This window comes from Drosophila santomea, chromosome 2R (genome assembly GCF_016746245.2).
Source record: "Drosophila santomea strain STO CAGO 1482 chromosome 2R, Prin_Dsan_1.1, whole genome shotgun sequence".
NCBI lineage: Eukaryota > Metazoa > Arthropoda > Insecta > Diptera > Drosophilidae > Drosophila > Drosophila santomea.
Genome location: NC_053017.2, coordinates 4,339,754 through 4,352,529, shown reverse-complemented (window position 1 = coordinate 4,352,529; position 12,776 = coordinate 4,339,754). Strand labels below are relative to the sequence as shown.

Here is a 12,776-nt window from a genome sequence, read left to right as displayed (position 1 = left end):
GACAATAAAACTCAACAGTTCTCAACGCTGTAGCATACTTTTTTGGGCTCAGAATTGGGGGAAAAAATACTACCGACAGCGGCAGCGGCAGCAGCAGCCCGAATAACCGGTTTTTAATTAAGATTAAATGAGCAAAGGAGCTCACACACATGGATTTAAATTTAAATGAACAGCAGAGGATGCTCAGGCTTCGAATTCAGAGCCCGACTGGCTCCTCGTCGACTTCATTAAGTTTCAAAACAAAACAAAAAAAAAACCAACACACACTCACAAAACAACCGAGCTGAAGCGTGTTAAAATATTAATTTATATTTAAATCGAAAATGATGCGTGCACACACACGAGAGTCGGATTTGCATATTTGAGGGAATAATTTCCTCGAACGGGTTTGGAAAATACTAAAGACAAACCATTTGGAAAGCTAAAATTAGCTAAAGAAGAAAGTATGGATAGTGTGTTGATTTAGAACTGCTGATGATTATTTAAAGTAAAATACTGAAAGCTTAATAAAATAAGCCGCAAAGAACAACACTAAAACAGGATACTTTCCCTTGCTCCCATGACTCTCACATTAAAATTTTATTTAATTATTTCCCAGCCACCGTTCAAATTAGTTTTTTCCAGAATCTCCTAAGGTGAGTTTCCATTCGCGCTCAAAACTTTCTGGCCAGCAATTAATAACTCCCAAGACCATCGCCAAGGACCCAACACAACCCATTGCGACCCTGGAAAACATGACCCTAAGTAAACATTACAAACTCGGAGCAAGAAATCACAACGACGGCGAATAAAACGCACCTGCGGGGCCTATGCGAAAACGTAAAAGCCCGGGAAATCAAGAAAAACACGCAAAACAATTATTCTTAAGATATCTCAGCGGCAACATTAAAAGCCAATTCCACTTGATGACAATAGAAACAAAGCGCACAACACCTGCCCTCGGGGGCGCACTGGCTGGGTGGGCGTGGCGTGGCTTATAAAAAATGCAAAAGAATCAGCCAGGCAAATACAAAGAAAATAAACCGCCAAAAGTCTGCCGTCGCTTTCTTCCCTGCTTTTCCACCTTTTCAAGCTACTCCAGCTTTTCGTCTTATTATTATTCTTGTTGGTCCTTTCTTAGGCATTGACATGAAAAATAATGTCACCCTCAGTCGCCATCGTCGCGAGTTCTTTACTCCAGTTTCTCCGACGTCTTGTTCTTGGGGTTTTCTAACGAATTTTTGTGTCAACGCCGCATGTCGCCCCCTGGGTGAAAAAACGACTGGATTTTGGGTATTGTCCGGTTGTCATTTGGTTTGTTTGTAAAAATGATCGGGAGAGATTCAATAGATTTATCATAGATTTAATTTATTAAATATTTCACATGCTGAAAATAATCTTAATCTAATTAAATAGCTTGGAAATGTGTTTAAATTTTACTCTTGTAAATAAATAATAATACATATCTCATACTGACTGCATCTCATGCAATTATCTACACTAGTTTTCTATCTGGTAATTTAATGCCATCATTTCTTACTTTACCACAGAGCACTCATTCTTCGACTCCATTCAGGCCCCATTGGAGCTCCACCCCCTGCATTGTTGTTGGCATTTAAGTTGACATGCCCGCCCACAAACGCGCCCTTGGCCCCTCCCAAAGTCCACAAGCGACACAGAGCGACTCTACAAGGCGCGTGGCTCTAATGGGCCAACTTGTAAGCCTCCAATGCTGCCCCGAGGGCAGTACTTCCCGCGTCCAATACCGCGCCCGGTACTCTCCGAATCCCCAACGTGGAATGGAACTGAACTGCTCTATATAATTGTCACCATGGGTGTCGCTTATTTCGTTTGACAATTTTCTTCGTTTTTTCGGCCAGCTGCAGGCGACGAGTTGAAATGCCAAAACGCTTAAGCGCAAATTGTGGCAATTAAAAAAGCGAGGCTGAGAGCTCTGCAATTGCTTTTCCGGACAGATGCCAACAGGCTGATAAGCACTTGACATGACCGTTTGATGGTGGAAAAAATTTGGGAATTATAGCAGTGAAGGGAAGATCGGCAAACAAACGATGTCAAAAGCAATTTATATGCAAATCGGGCCACAGAGTGTCGATGCCAACTGAGGCGTTGACGGCGAGTCGAGTCAATTGATGAGTTTTCATTGCATTTATTTGGGCATGAAATATCAAATATGTTTCGAGAGCCCCGCGCCCCTCAACCCCCCCGCCTGCTTAACCCTTTGCTGACCAAGGACAACAAATTGGGCCGCACTTTTGAATAATGCATAAAACACGAATTTGTGAAAATGAGTTCAAGCTTTACAAGACACCATTTGAATATCAAAGCGTCTTTTTGGCTATGCTTCCTTTCAACATAACTTTTCTGACGCTCGAATATCCATTTAAATTATAATCGAAAATGTTGTAATATTGGATGATAAATCTGATAAGAAGCCAAATTAAAAAGTGTTGATTTGCTGGGCTACAAGGAAAGTTAGTTTGTATTTCAAAGGCAAACAAGAAAGAGCGCTATAGTCCATTTCCCAGATACCCGCAACTCAACTAGTAGAACTGTGAACAAGAAATTTTTCTGGCATATCTAAATAATCTAGTATACTCTTTAACTCTACGAGAAACGGGTTTACAAATAAAAACATGTTTCAAAAGTGTGGGCGTGAGAGGTTTGGGCGTCTTATGGGCGTCTATGTCCCTAGAGTCTGCATGCTGAATCTCAACTTTCTAGCTTTTATAGTTCTTGAGATCTCGACGTTCATACGGACGGACAGACAAACAGACGGACATGGCCAGATCGATTCGGCTATAGATACTGATCAAGAATATATATTATTTATATGGTCGCAAACGGTTCGTTCAGCAACAAGAAAAATTGGTATCAAAATATTTCTAATGTTGAAAATGGAAGCTGTTGCGGTCAGTTATTTTGGGACAAATACAAGAACTAGAAAATATACTACAAGAAATTCTTATAAAGAAATCACGATTTTAGAGAGCATTCCCATTCCCATCCTTTGCTGATCAGCAGCACGACGGATGCTAATAATCCAACTAAAACATGCAATGAGTTTTCCTCATCCATCGACCCTGAATGCGGGGAACCCCATCCACTTCGATATTGTTCCACCTCGTGGCCATGAAATTGCTTTCCGCTCTCTGCAGCCCACACTTTCGGATCCGAGACGAGCCACATCAGAATTCATCTGGCTGCCGCATATTATCCTGGATTGTTATCAACGGCAAGCGACCCATATAACTGCAGGCCCTCGGGGTCTTAGCCAAAAAAGAACAGCTAGCCAGGGGCAAAATGAACTCAAACGAAAAAAAGAGCCCAACAAGAAAAACAAATTTAAAAACCGAAAAGCAAGCGAATAATGTGTGAATCGAAGTGTGTATACCCTTAAGAGAATTAACATAATAATATTAATTTGTAGTTCCAATAAAACACCAAACTTAAATCAACTGTGAAATTGAATGTTAAACTTCCCTAACTTTTCGATACCCAAAAAAAACAATAAAAATCGTCCCATACTAGGATCTTTTTTAATTTTTCTGAAGTTATTTTCAATATAACAATGTAATTAGATTATTAATCAAAACGAATCTACCCATTCTAGGAGCTATATTACTTTTCTTACAATATTTTCCATATTAACTTTTGTATGTAGCCAAGAGTATTACCCCCTGGAAGGGTATTCCAAAAAGTTCGAATGAATGCGTAGAGGGGGAGGATTCAGTTTCTAGGATTGGGGTGCGTTTTCAGGGCCGGCGCCTGCAGATAGGCACAATAATTGTATCAAAAGCATATTTTCCATTCTGGTAGAACGAATTTTATGCTTTTTCAATAAACATTAACCGATTTTGGTATTTTTTCATATACGAACGAGAAAAAGGAGCCAAAAAGCAATGGCAATGAAAATGTTAAATGGCAAGCAGCCGAAAAGTATGCAATCATTCATGCGTTCATTATTTCATAGACTGAGCTCCGAGGGCATACTGTACAGTGTATATTCGTTTTTTCTACACAAATATGCAAACAGAAGATTTTCATGCCGTGAAGTATGGCAATCAATGAATTGGAAATATTTTCGTTTAACATTTCGCCCTTGGCTTTATATCTTAGATTTGAATCCCGCCACTTTCTCTGAACCATTTGTTTCTTTGTGCTTTTATATTATGAGACTTACAAATAAAATTTAATTTAAGGTAACACACTTTAGCTTGTTTAATTTCCGTCTTGGTGCGGGATTACTTTGTGAGTTTTCAGCTTAACCTTGGTTGGTGAATCAGAGACTGTCTTATATTTTCATATGGAGATATTTATGTAACTAATTTTTTTAATTAAATATGCTTTTCTATTCATACTTCAAATGCATTAACTCTTTAATGGTGATTAACCTTTAAAGCTTATATTTTGTGAGGAAATACTGTCCACAGACTTCTACCAGTTATTAAAACACAACCGAACCTTCTTTCTATTTCTAACAAATTAAGCCCCATCTTAAGAACCAGCCAGCATGAAGGTCACAGTCACAGCGATTGGGGCGACAACATTAGCATTACCATAATGTTGCTGGCCACTTGTTTGACTCAATTAGATACATTAGGCCAGAATGGCGCAAGTGTCCAATCTAACTTTGACCATTCGCAGGACTTGTGGCACAGGACGAGGGAGCAGGGATAGGTCAGCGGAAATAATAAATGCTTGGGCACATTAAATAAATGATTATTACAAAGGGGGCGACTGGTGTGGGACATACGGGGTTCGACTTCTTGGCCCTGAAAATGATGGGAAATAAAAGCGCTGCAAAAATGTATTTTATTTGCGCAGGACTTACACAAGGAAGTTATCTGGCGGAGCAGTGGGAAATAAAAATTATCAACGTGCGAAATAAAACCAAGCCAATGTACGGGGTACATATATGTATGTGCCAAAGTTATGATTGCCCTGGCTCCCCCATAAAAACTGATTATGACACTTGATTAGATGCTTTTTTTTCGCAACCATTTCCTTTGGATTGGCGAATGGCAATCGCATAAAGCGGAGTATTTCGTTTAGTTTATTGTTGCTCAAACACATCACTCAAATCGCTGAATTTATGATCTGTCGCAGTGTCGTAAATGTATCGAATTCTTCTCGGTTATTTCAATGGATGTGCGTTTCCTTTTTCCCGAATTCCCACCCTACCATTTCCGGCGAACCATAATTAAAATAATAATTTTCACGGAAAACTTAAGACCTAGTAATTATAATTGTCAGTTGTGCCAACCCCAGAAGAGGCTGGAACCGTGAATTTCGGGGTTGCTGCTCATTAAACATAATTTTTGTGTAAACAAAGGCGAGTGTAACTCGAGAACAAAATCGATGTCGGGTTTCATTTGCTGCCCCACTTCCGAAAGAAGTGGGTGGTGCGGGTGGTTTTCCAGAAGGTCTCGCGGTGTACGTGTTACTTTTTATAAACAAAAATATACTTTTAATATCAGACGACAAGAGCTGAGTCCTTACACTTTCAAATACGAATTTATACCGCAAAATAAACTTTAAAGGTAAATTATATATTTTCCTTAAATGCCAGAAATGAGGAGATTCTTACAGCTTACAAAATTAGTAAATTAGAGAGAAATTATTTGTTTATTATAATATATACAAATACAAAATGATCCTAACTCAGCGTCGTTAGCTATCTAACAAGCTAACCACAAAACTCAAAGAACGCAAATGATGTCATCGCGAAATATGTCGAAAACCTTCAATTACATAGACTCATCATCATCAGAGTCCTTATTCTTCTGCGACATCAATGCCAACTTAATTGACAAGTGGCGGTCAACAACTCAATGCCTTAAAACAAGCAACTCATTTGCATGTCAACTAAAGACAAAGGGGCCCCAGTAAGTGGATAATGGCAGAAAAGAGCAGGGTTCTCAAATAAATAAAAAACAAATGGCAATTGGCAATTGGCAACTGCAAATGAAAGTGCTGGCAGGAATGTCAGCTAAACTGGTTAATTATAGTTAACCCCCAAGCAGAATGATGCAGCAAAAAAATTGCTAACCGCAAATAACTTATGTCGTCATTGTGTCAACGGCTGTAATCCGAGGGTCGGAGTTTCTCCATATATAAGGGTTTTCGGGTTCTGGTCCTGTTCACTTGACCGCAACAGTTGAAATATGCCACTGAAAATTGAAAAACCAATTTTATTGACCCCCGGGCATCGAAAGTAAGTACTGGAGAGCATTGGAAATGATTGAAATGAAATTGGAATTTTATTGGAACGGAATTGGAAAAGGTCTGCGACTTATATGAAATAATCAAATCCAGGGAGTTCCTTTAATTTTAAAGTATAATTTCAAGGATCTTCTTTTTTATGAAATTGCTTAGCGTAGATTTACTACCAAGTTTCAAAGAAATCTCTAAGTAAAAACGTTTCCCATTTAAGCCAAATTAAGGTATTCAATTTTAAGAGCAGCAAACTCAGTTAGCATAGGTATATGAAATGTGCTCTCTCAGAATACCAATGGCTTTGGGCTCCAATTAAATAAACATAAAATGTCAGCGACTGGCCAAATAATTTTAATAACCAAAATTGCAATACCGTCGTGGGTGGAAGGATTTTGCATGAGAAGTGCTGCTTGCGGTCGTTTTAAACAAACCGCAGGTGTTGCATACATTTGCCAGCTTTGCATTAATTATGACGTGTGTCTCGGGAAAAAGGCGTGGAAAGGGGGGGCGGTTAGTGTCCAGGGGGCGTGGCGGTAAAACTATTTGCCGCACTTGCGACCAAAAGCTGGGAGCTCGTACGTAAAATTGTAGCATACTTATGGGCTAAAGTAATTTTATTGCCATGCTCAGGAAGCTGCACAGACGACGACGACGACGAGGATTCCTGCAAAAGGTCCTGCGGAAGGAGAGAGAGGCAATGCGGATCCCCGTAGAGCTCCTGGCACATCGTGTGACCCGTAAACTTTACAGTTTCTTTGTTTGGACTTGGCCCAACGTGCCGGTCCCCAAGTTTGTTGCCGCTCTTATTATTTTAGTTGGGTAGTTCTCCCCAGTTTCTCTTGTTTCTCTACAGCACAGACAAAAATTTAGTATATCCCTGATTTTAATTTTTTAAATTAAAATAAAAATAAAATACCAAAAAACCAAAAAGCAAACATAGCCCACATATAGCCCCAATAAAGATAAATCCTGAGTTTTTACAAATAATACCTGTTCTGGTATTATGTTCTGTGTAGTGTGTTTTTAACTGTTGGGATCCAGCGTCATGGGTATGCGTCCGCACATAAAATGTTATTGCGAAAAACTATTAAATTTCTCTAGAGATGAAAATATGATCAGAAATTTAAATCGATTTATTAAAAGCCGTCGCAGTTGTTCGTTCAAGTGATTGGAGTTGGTACGTTACTTGGCCAAAAGGCAGGAGGACCTACAATTGCGAAAAGGAACATGTGTTGCCCAACAAAAGTTTTGCGGCGGAACACCGAAAAGGTTTCCAATGTGAGCCGATTTTTGATTGATGGGAGTGTACTTTAAACAGTGGAATGTTATGGAGTGCTCTTAAAAAGGAAATTTGAATATTGAACAATAATAATAAATTAAAGAGGAAATATAAATAGCATTCAGTGGTCTAGTTAAAGTAGAATAATTTTTTCTTAGGGCAAATTCTTGGTGCATTTAAAATAATTAAAAACCCACTGTGCAAAATTCCTTTTCCGAACCCATGGACATCCGCATTTGCAGTCATATTTCGGTCAAAAGTGGGGAAACCAAATTTACTATGTACACTTAATGTCTAGACAAAGCTTCCCAATTACCTTATCCGATTACACGAAGATTTGCCCCACGAAGTGTTGGACGTTGACTACTAGAACTCCCCAGAAACCAGATCCAAAAACCCAGGCCGAAAAGCACTGCTTTTTGGAAACCCTTGACCCGGCATGCCAGGAACTCTTCGGGAGGACTCTTCATGTTACTCTTACTGTTGTCCCTTTTTTGGGACATGGCCCAACCCTTTTCGGTGGAGCGGAAAATGTTGAAATAATTTGGGCAAAAGAAATATTCTCACACCTTTTGCTGAGTAAAAAGCACTTAAGTGCCTTGGCCAGGACTCGAATTTTAATTGAAGTGCAGTCCAAAGTCCTTGTGTGTGTGTGTCGTTTTTCAAGCAGGTGTAAAGTTAAATCATAAAATGAAATTAAAATAAACCAAAGCCGAAGCTGAAGCTGAAGCTGTAGCCGTAGCTAAAGCCAAACGTAATGAAGTACGGAAACACTCCACAAAAAAGGAAAGAAAAGATTAAGCATGGGCTAACTCGACATCCCAAAGGGTTTCTCCCCTGGTTGGCTCCCCTGGCTCCCATAATTAGCAGCAAGTTGGCTAACAAATTTTTTGAGAAATTTTTCCACAATTTTTTACGTACATTTTTTATGCGGAACGCAACATTTTGTGAAAAATTCATGAGCCTTTGCCCAGTGAATTGACACAAGGACCCAGTGGCGTGGCCCATGAATTCGAACCCCTTTTCCAATGAAAAGGTATGAGAATCACTTCAATGTTCGTTTTAATATATTGAAAGGATAAAAATGTAGTAGGATAATACAAAAATGGGTTTACTTAAAAAACGGTACCGTATCTAACTTATCTAATGTGTTAACCAAACTTAACATAGTTCTGCGTGCACTTAACCCTAGAAAGCCGTACGTCTCTGCCTTTGGCCTGCGCAAACGTTTTTGTCATATTACAATATAATTTATTAAAATTCTTATTTGCAACGCAAAAGACCTCCGCAGGATGAGAAAGGGAGACGGCTAGAAAGAGATAGCTGAAGAGCACACGGTTATAAAAGCAAAAGCGACTCGTTAGTGCTGAATTTTTAATAAAAAGCCACACATGATATCTCTTAAAATTTGATATAATGGGACTCCTACTTCGTTACCCTTGTTATTGTATGTGAGTGTAATTGCCTTTTGGTGGTCATTAAATAGATAAATCCCGACCAGCCTCGCTTTTTTGAGCTGTCCTTTCCACATTTGCATATGGAAAACGCAATCAAAACGCTCGAGAGTCAACAAAACCGCTAAGTAAACTCAAACAGAATGGTCGGTGGGTGGTAAAGTGGGAGGAAAACCCACCTGGAAATCCCAACATTTTGTTCGATGCCCACGCATTCCTGTGAACTACAGCCAAATGCACACGCCCCCATAAAAATATACATACAAACATATACATATGTATACATTCGTATATACACGACATCCGCCGACATTCAGATCCGGTATTCGATGTTTGTTTTTGCGGTTACGCCCCCGAAATCGACCGGCGAAATCGGGTGGGTCAGCGACTTTGAACGCTGGGTCAAAAACTAATGGTGAGATGTGGAAGTTCAGGAGTTATACACGTGCGTTTAAAAAAAACATATCTTTTAAGGTAAGAAGAGAAAAGGTTCTTCTCCTGATTGGTTTATGTTTCCTTGAAGGGCACTAACAACTAAAATACCTTAGTTATGCATATGTACATATGTTACTATATAAATTCATATAAGCCTTTCTCCACGACTTTGCAAGTCAGGTCACAAAAATTATTATTAACTAAATCTTTATTGTTATTTTACCTATTGCACCATGCAGAAATAACATTGTTGCTTTGAAAACTTTCCCTAGCCAATTTCATTTTAATCGGAATTTTAAGAATAATTAAAAAACGAGCTAATGGAAATTAAATATGTGCCGAAACAAAATCCAAATAAATCCAGATGCAAAAAAGTGAACTGACCCATAAAATGTCAAGGTAAATATGAATACGAAGTTATTAATGAAAGCAAACAGCTCTTTTTAACGAGCAAGTGCAAAGTGAGGAACAAATAACCGAATCGGAAATTCATCAAAGAACAAAACTGCCACAACAAAACCTTATGAGCAATATAGAATTAAAAATCTGGACAGGCGTTTTTTTTAAATCAGTCTTAAAATGGGTCAAAAAACACCATGTAAATATAGCCATACGAAATTGATTAAACAGAAAATTCTTCGATTCAAAATACTTTCCACCCTTCGAAACTAATTTGGTATGAGGAATTTTTCCAATTGTTCTTTCCAAGCCGAAGCACAACAATTTCCCCCGGAATCTTTCAAGTTCGAAGAAAATTAGCCAAACAAATGATGCAAGGAAGAAAAACCAAAATGCCAGGAACAGGCAATTAAAGAGCAACCAATACCCCCATTTCCCAATCTAAAATCCTGAAATCCTGATTTTCCCCCGACCTTCGGGGCAGGCAGCCAGGCAAACGGAAAATTCATTACAAACAAATTAACAAATAAATCAAATTTCAATACGAAAATTTGTTTGCGAAAACAATTTTGAGACGGGTTGGTAAGTTCTGGGGATAAGGCTGGGCGCGGGCATGGCTACACATACAAATCGCATGCCACGCCCCAACGCGGAAATCCAGCCCGGAAAAGGAGGCGGGATTGGGGGCGACGTAGACGTAGAATCCGTTTGACTGACAGGCGGCAAATCGTCTGAAGCCCGGCCAGCGCACTTGAGAAATCATTTATCTAAATTAATTCCTGTCGTTTACATTTGCCAGAAACAAAAGGAGGAGTGGGGTGTTCCCAGGATGAGCGGGGATTTGCGTGGGGTAAGTTGATTTTAAATGCCAGAGAAAGCAAAAATCAAAGATTAAGACAAACATTTACTACTTGTCCGTTTTTGGGAGGGATCCTGAGCATGAACTGCCAATTGCCCGGAAGCGAGAAAAACTCACGCCTCAAAAACCCAAGCCCACTGATAAATGACATGAATGCGCGTTTCTGTCGACATCGCGTTAATAACTCATTTCGAAATTCCACAACGAACTCCAACATACGTAGTATGTAACCCACAACTGACATAAAAAAAACCGGAATAACAATTAAAATTGTTCTTAGACTCGAATGGCAACATTTTCAACCCTTTCAACGAATCCCCAACTCAGTTTACCCCCGTATTTTGAAACGCGACGGGCGGTTTTTCGTCCGAGGAAAAGTTTTGATACATCAAAATCGCGAGGGAAACGCGCGGTTTTTGACGTTAAGCTTTGGGAAAGATGAAAAGTTCCATGGAGAGTGAGAGTTTGCCCCAAACAACTATATACAAGTATATGGAACTTAAATGAGAGGGAGAGTGCGACAGAGACTTATACTTGCTGTTGAAATAATTGGTTCTGTCAGAAGCAGCAATTATAATGCCTAAGCCTCTCTATAAATGATATATCAAATGGAATATTTGATTGCACACTTCATTTGCTGTCGTCAACAATAATCTTGTATGACTAGGTAAGATAGAACAAGTTGAGTTGCAGCTAGTTTTTACAAATACCATATTTATGTTAATCCTCACATTAAACTACGTTTGTGTCAATAATGAAATTATATTATTTGTATCTCATTTAAGATGCATCCATATCCATCATAGGAACTTTGTAGATTTTAAATATTAAGTTAAGCACATTATTTGGCATTATTAGACTCTTTAAACAAAAGTAATTACTGTAATTAACAAAATTAATTTATTCCCTTTAGCAAGTTTTGATGCGGAGGCTCCAGGAGAACATTATTCACAAACTCAGGAGTCTTGCGAGCATAGGCCACCACCAGTTTATAGGGAGATAGGAACTTCTGATCCTCATTTTTGTCGCCCTGCTGCAAATTCATGGATATAACAATTTCTATGAAGTCGTCCAGGAACTGTTCATGCAAATCTGAAGGCATTCGCTCCAGAAAAGGACAAATGGCCTTAACATTGTCTGCAAAGTAAGCACAGAAAATGAGTAAATAAATAGTTTTAATATGATTAGTGGTTTTAGGTTACCTTTCAGAGTCCTGACACCTTCATAAACAAACACCTCGTTGCGTACTTCCACATTGTGTTGTACGAAACCCACATCGTTCAGCAGCTGACTAAATTCCTCGCCAGGATTTAGACTATGGTGAAGTGGGGAAATAAACCGCTCCACATCCTGCATATAAGGCGACCACTTTTCATTCGTTTTAAGAATCTTATAGACTTCGTAAACCGGATTGGAGGCCAAAAAGGCCAGCAGGCAGTCACCACCCTCGGGCTTCAGAAGATTGAAGATGTTTCCGAGGGCTCCCTTCAGGTTTTGCACCCAATGGAGGCAGTAGAACGAGGTGACATGGTCGAATCTGCCACTCAAACCCTCGGGTAGCCGCTCGCATCCAATGTCCAGGACCTGGAATCTGGTCCGCTCCTCCCGCTGGTAGTGCTTACTGGCATAGTGCACCATCTGGCTGGAGATGTCTGTGCCCACCAGCTGTCCACGAATGGGCAGCAGTGGCCTTACGAAGTCCATGAGCACGTTTCCGGATCCTGAGCCCACGTCCAGGAGGGCATCCTCTCCATCGGATCGCCACTGCAAGGTGGAAGCAAACTCGTCCAGAATCAGCTTGGCATCGTGTCTTTGCACCTGGTTGGCGTGCTGATACAGAGCGGCCTGATTCATCTCGACAACTGATCGACGATTGGGGCCGATCTCAGCTTTATATACTCATCGCTCGTGATGTCACCAGTTCACAGATTCTAATTTTTTGCTCTCGCCAGAAATCCCACTCTCCAGCTTATGACGCTGGAGCTAATTACGTACGCGTATTATTTATTTTTAAAGCTCTGTAATTTTATCGGTTCCGTTTGGGGAAAAACTACAAAAAGAGAGCGCGTCTACGACAGCTAGAAAATACACTGGTCCACAAAGTTCGGAGACTGCACTCATAATGTTAACATTC

At 39.8% G+C, this 12,776-nt stretch overlaps 1 protein-coding gene across 1 annotated transcript; it reads right to left on the bottom strand.

The window, feature by feature from the left end:
• Positions 1 to 11,373: 11,373 nt before the first annotated feature.
• Positions 11,374 to 12,521, bottom strand: LOC120445121 (juvenile hormone acid O-methyltransferase). Its single transcript, XM_039625268.2, has 2 exons — positions 11,845 to 12,521; positions 11,374 to 11,779 (listed from the first exon to the last, which is right to left on the bottom strand). Exons 1-2 carry the CDS (start codon positions 12,494 to 12,496, stop codon positions 11,538 to 11,540), a joined length of 894 nt encoding a protein of 297 aa, XP_039481202.1. The 5' UTR covers positions 12,497 to 12,521; the 3' UTR covers positions 11,374 to 11,537.
• Between the last annotated feature and the right edge of the window lie 255 nt (positions 12,522 to 12,776).

Excerpts from the sequence above, each read along its gene's own strand:
- LOC120445121 (XM_039625268.2), bottom strand. The coding sequence starts at position 12,496 with ATGAATCAGGCCGCTCTGTATCAGCACGCCAACCAGGTGCAAAGACAC. Across the intron at positions 11,780-11,844 it reads AGGTGTCAGGACTCTGAAAG|ACAATGTTAAGGCCATTTGT; the intron begins GTAACCTAAAAC and ends CTTACTTTGCAG.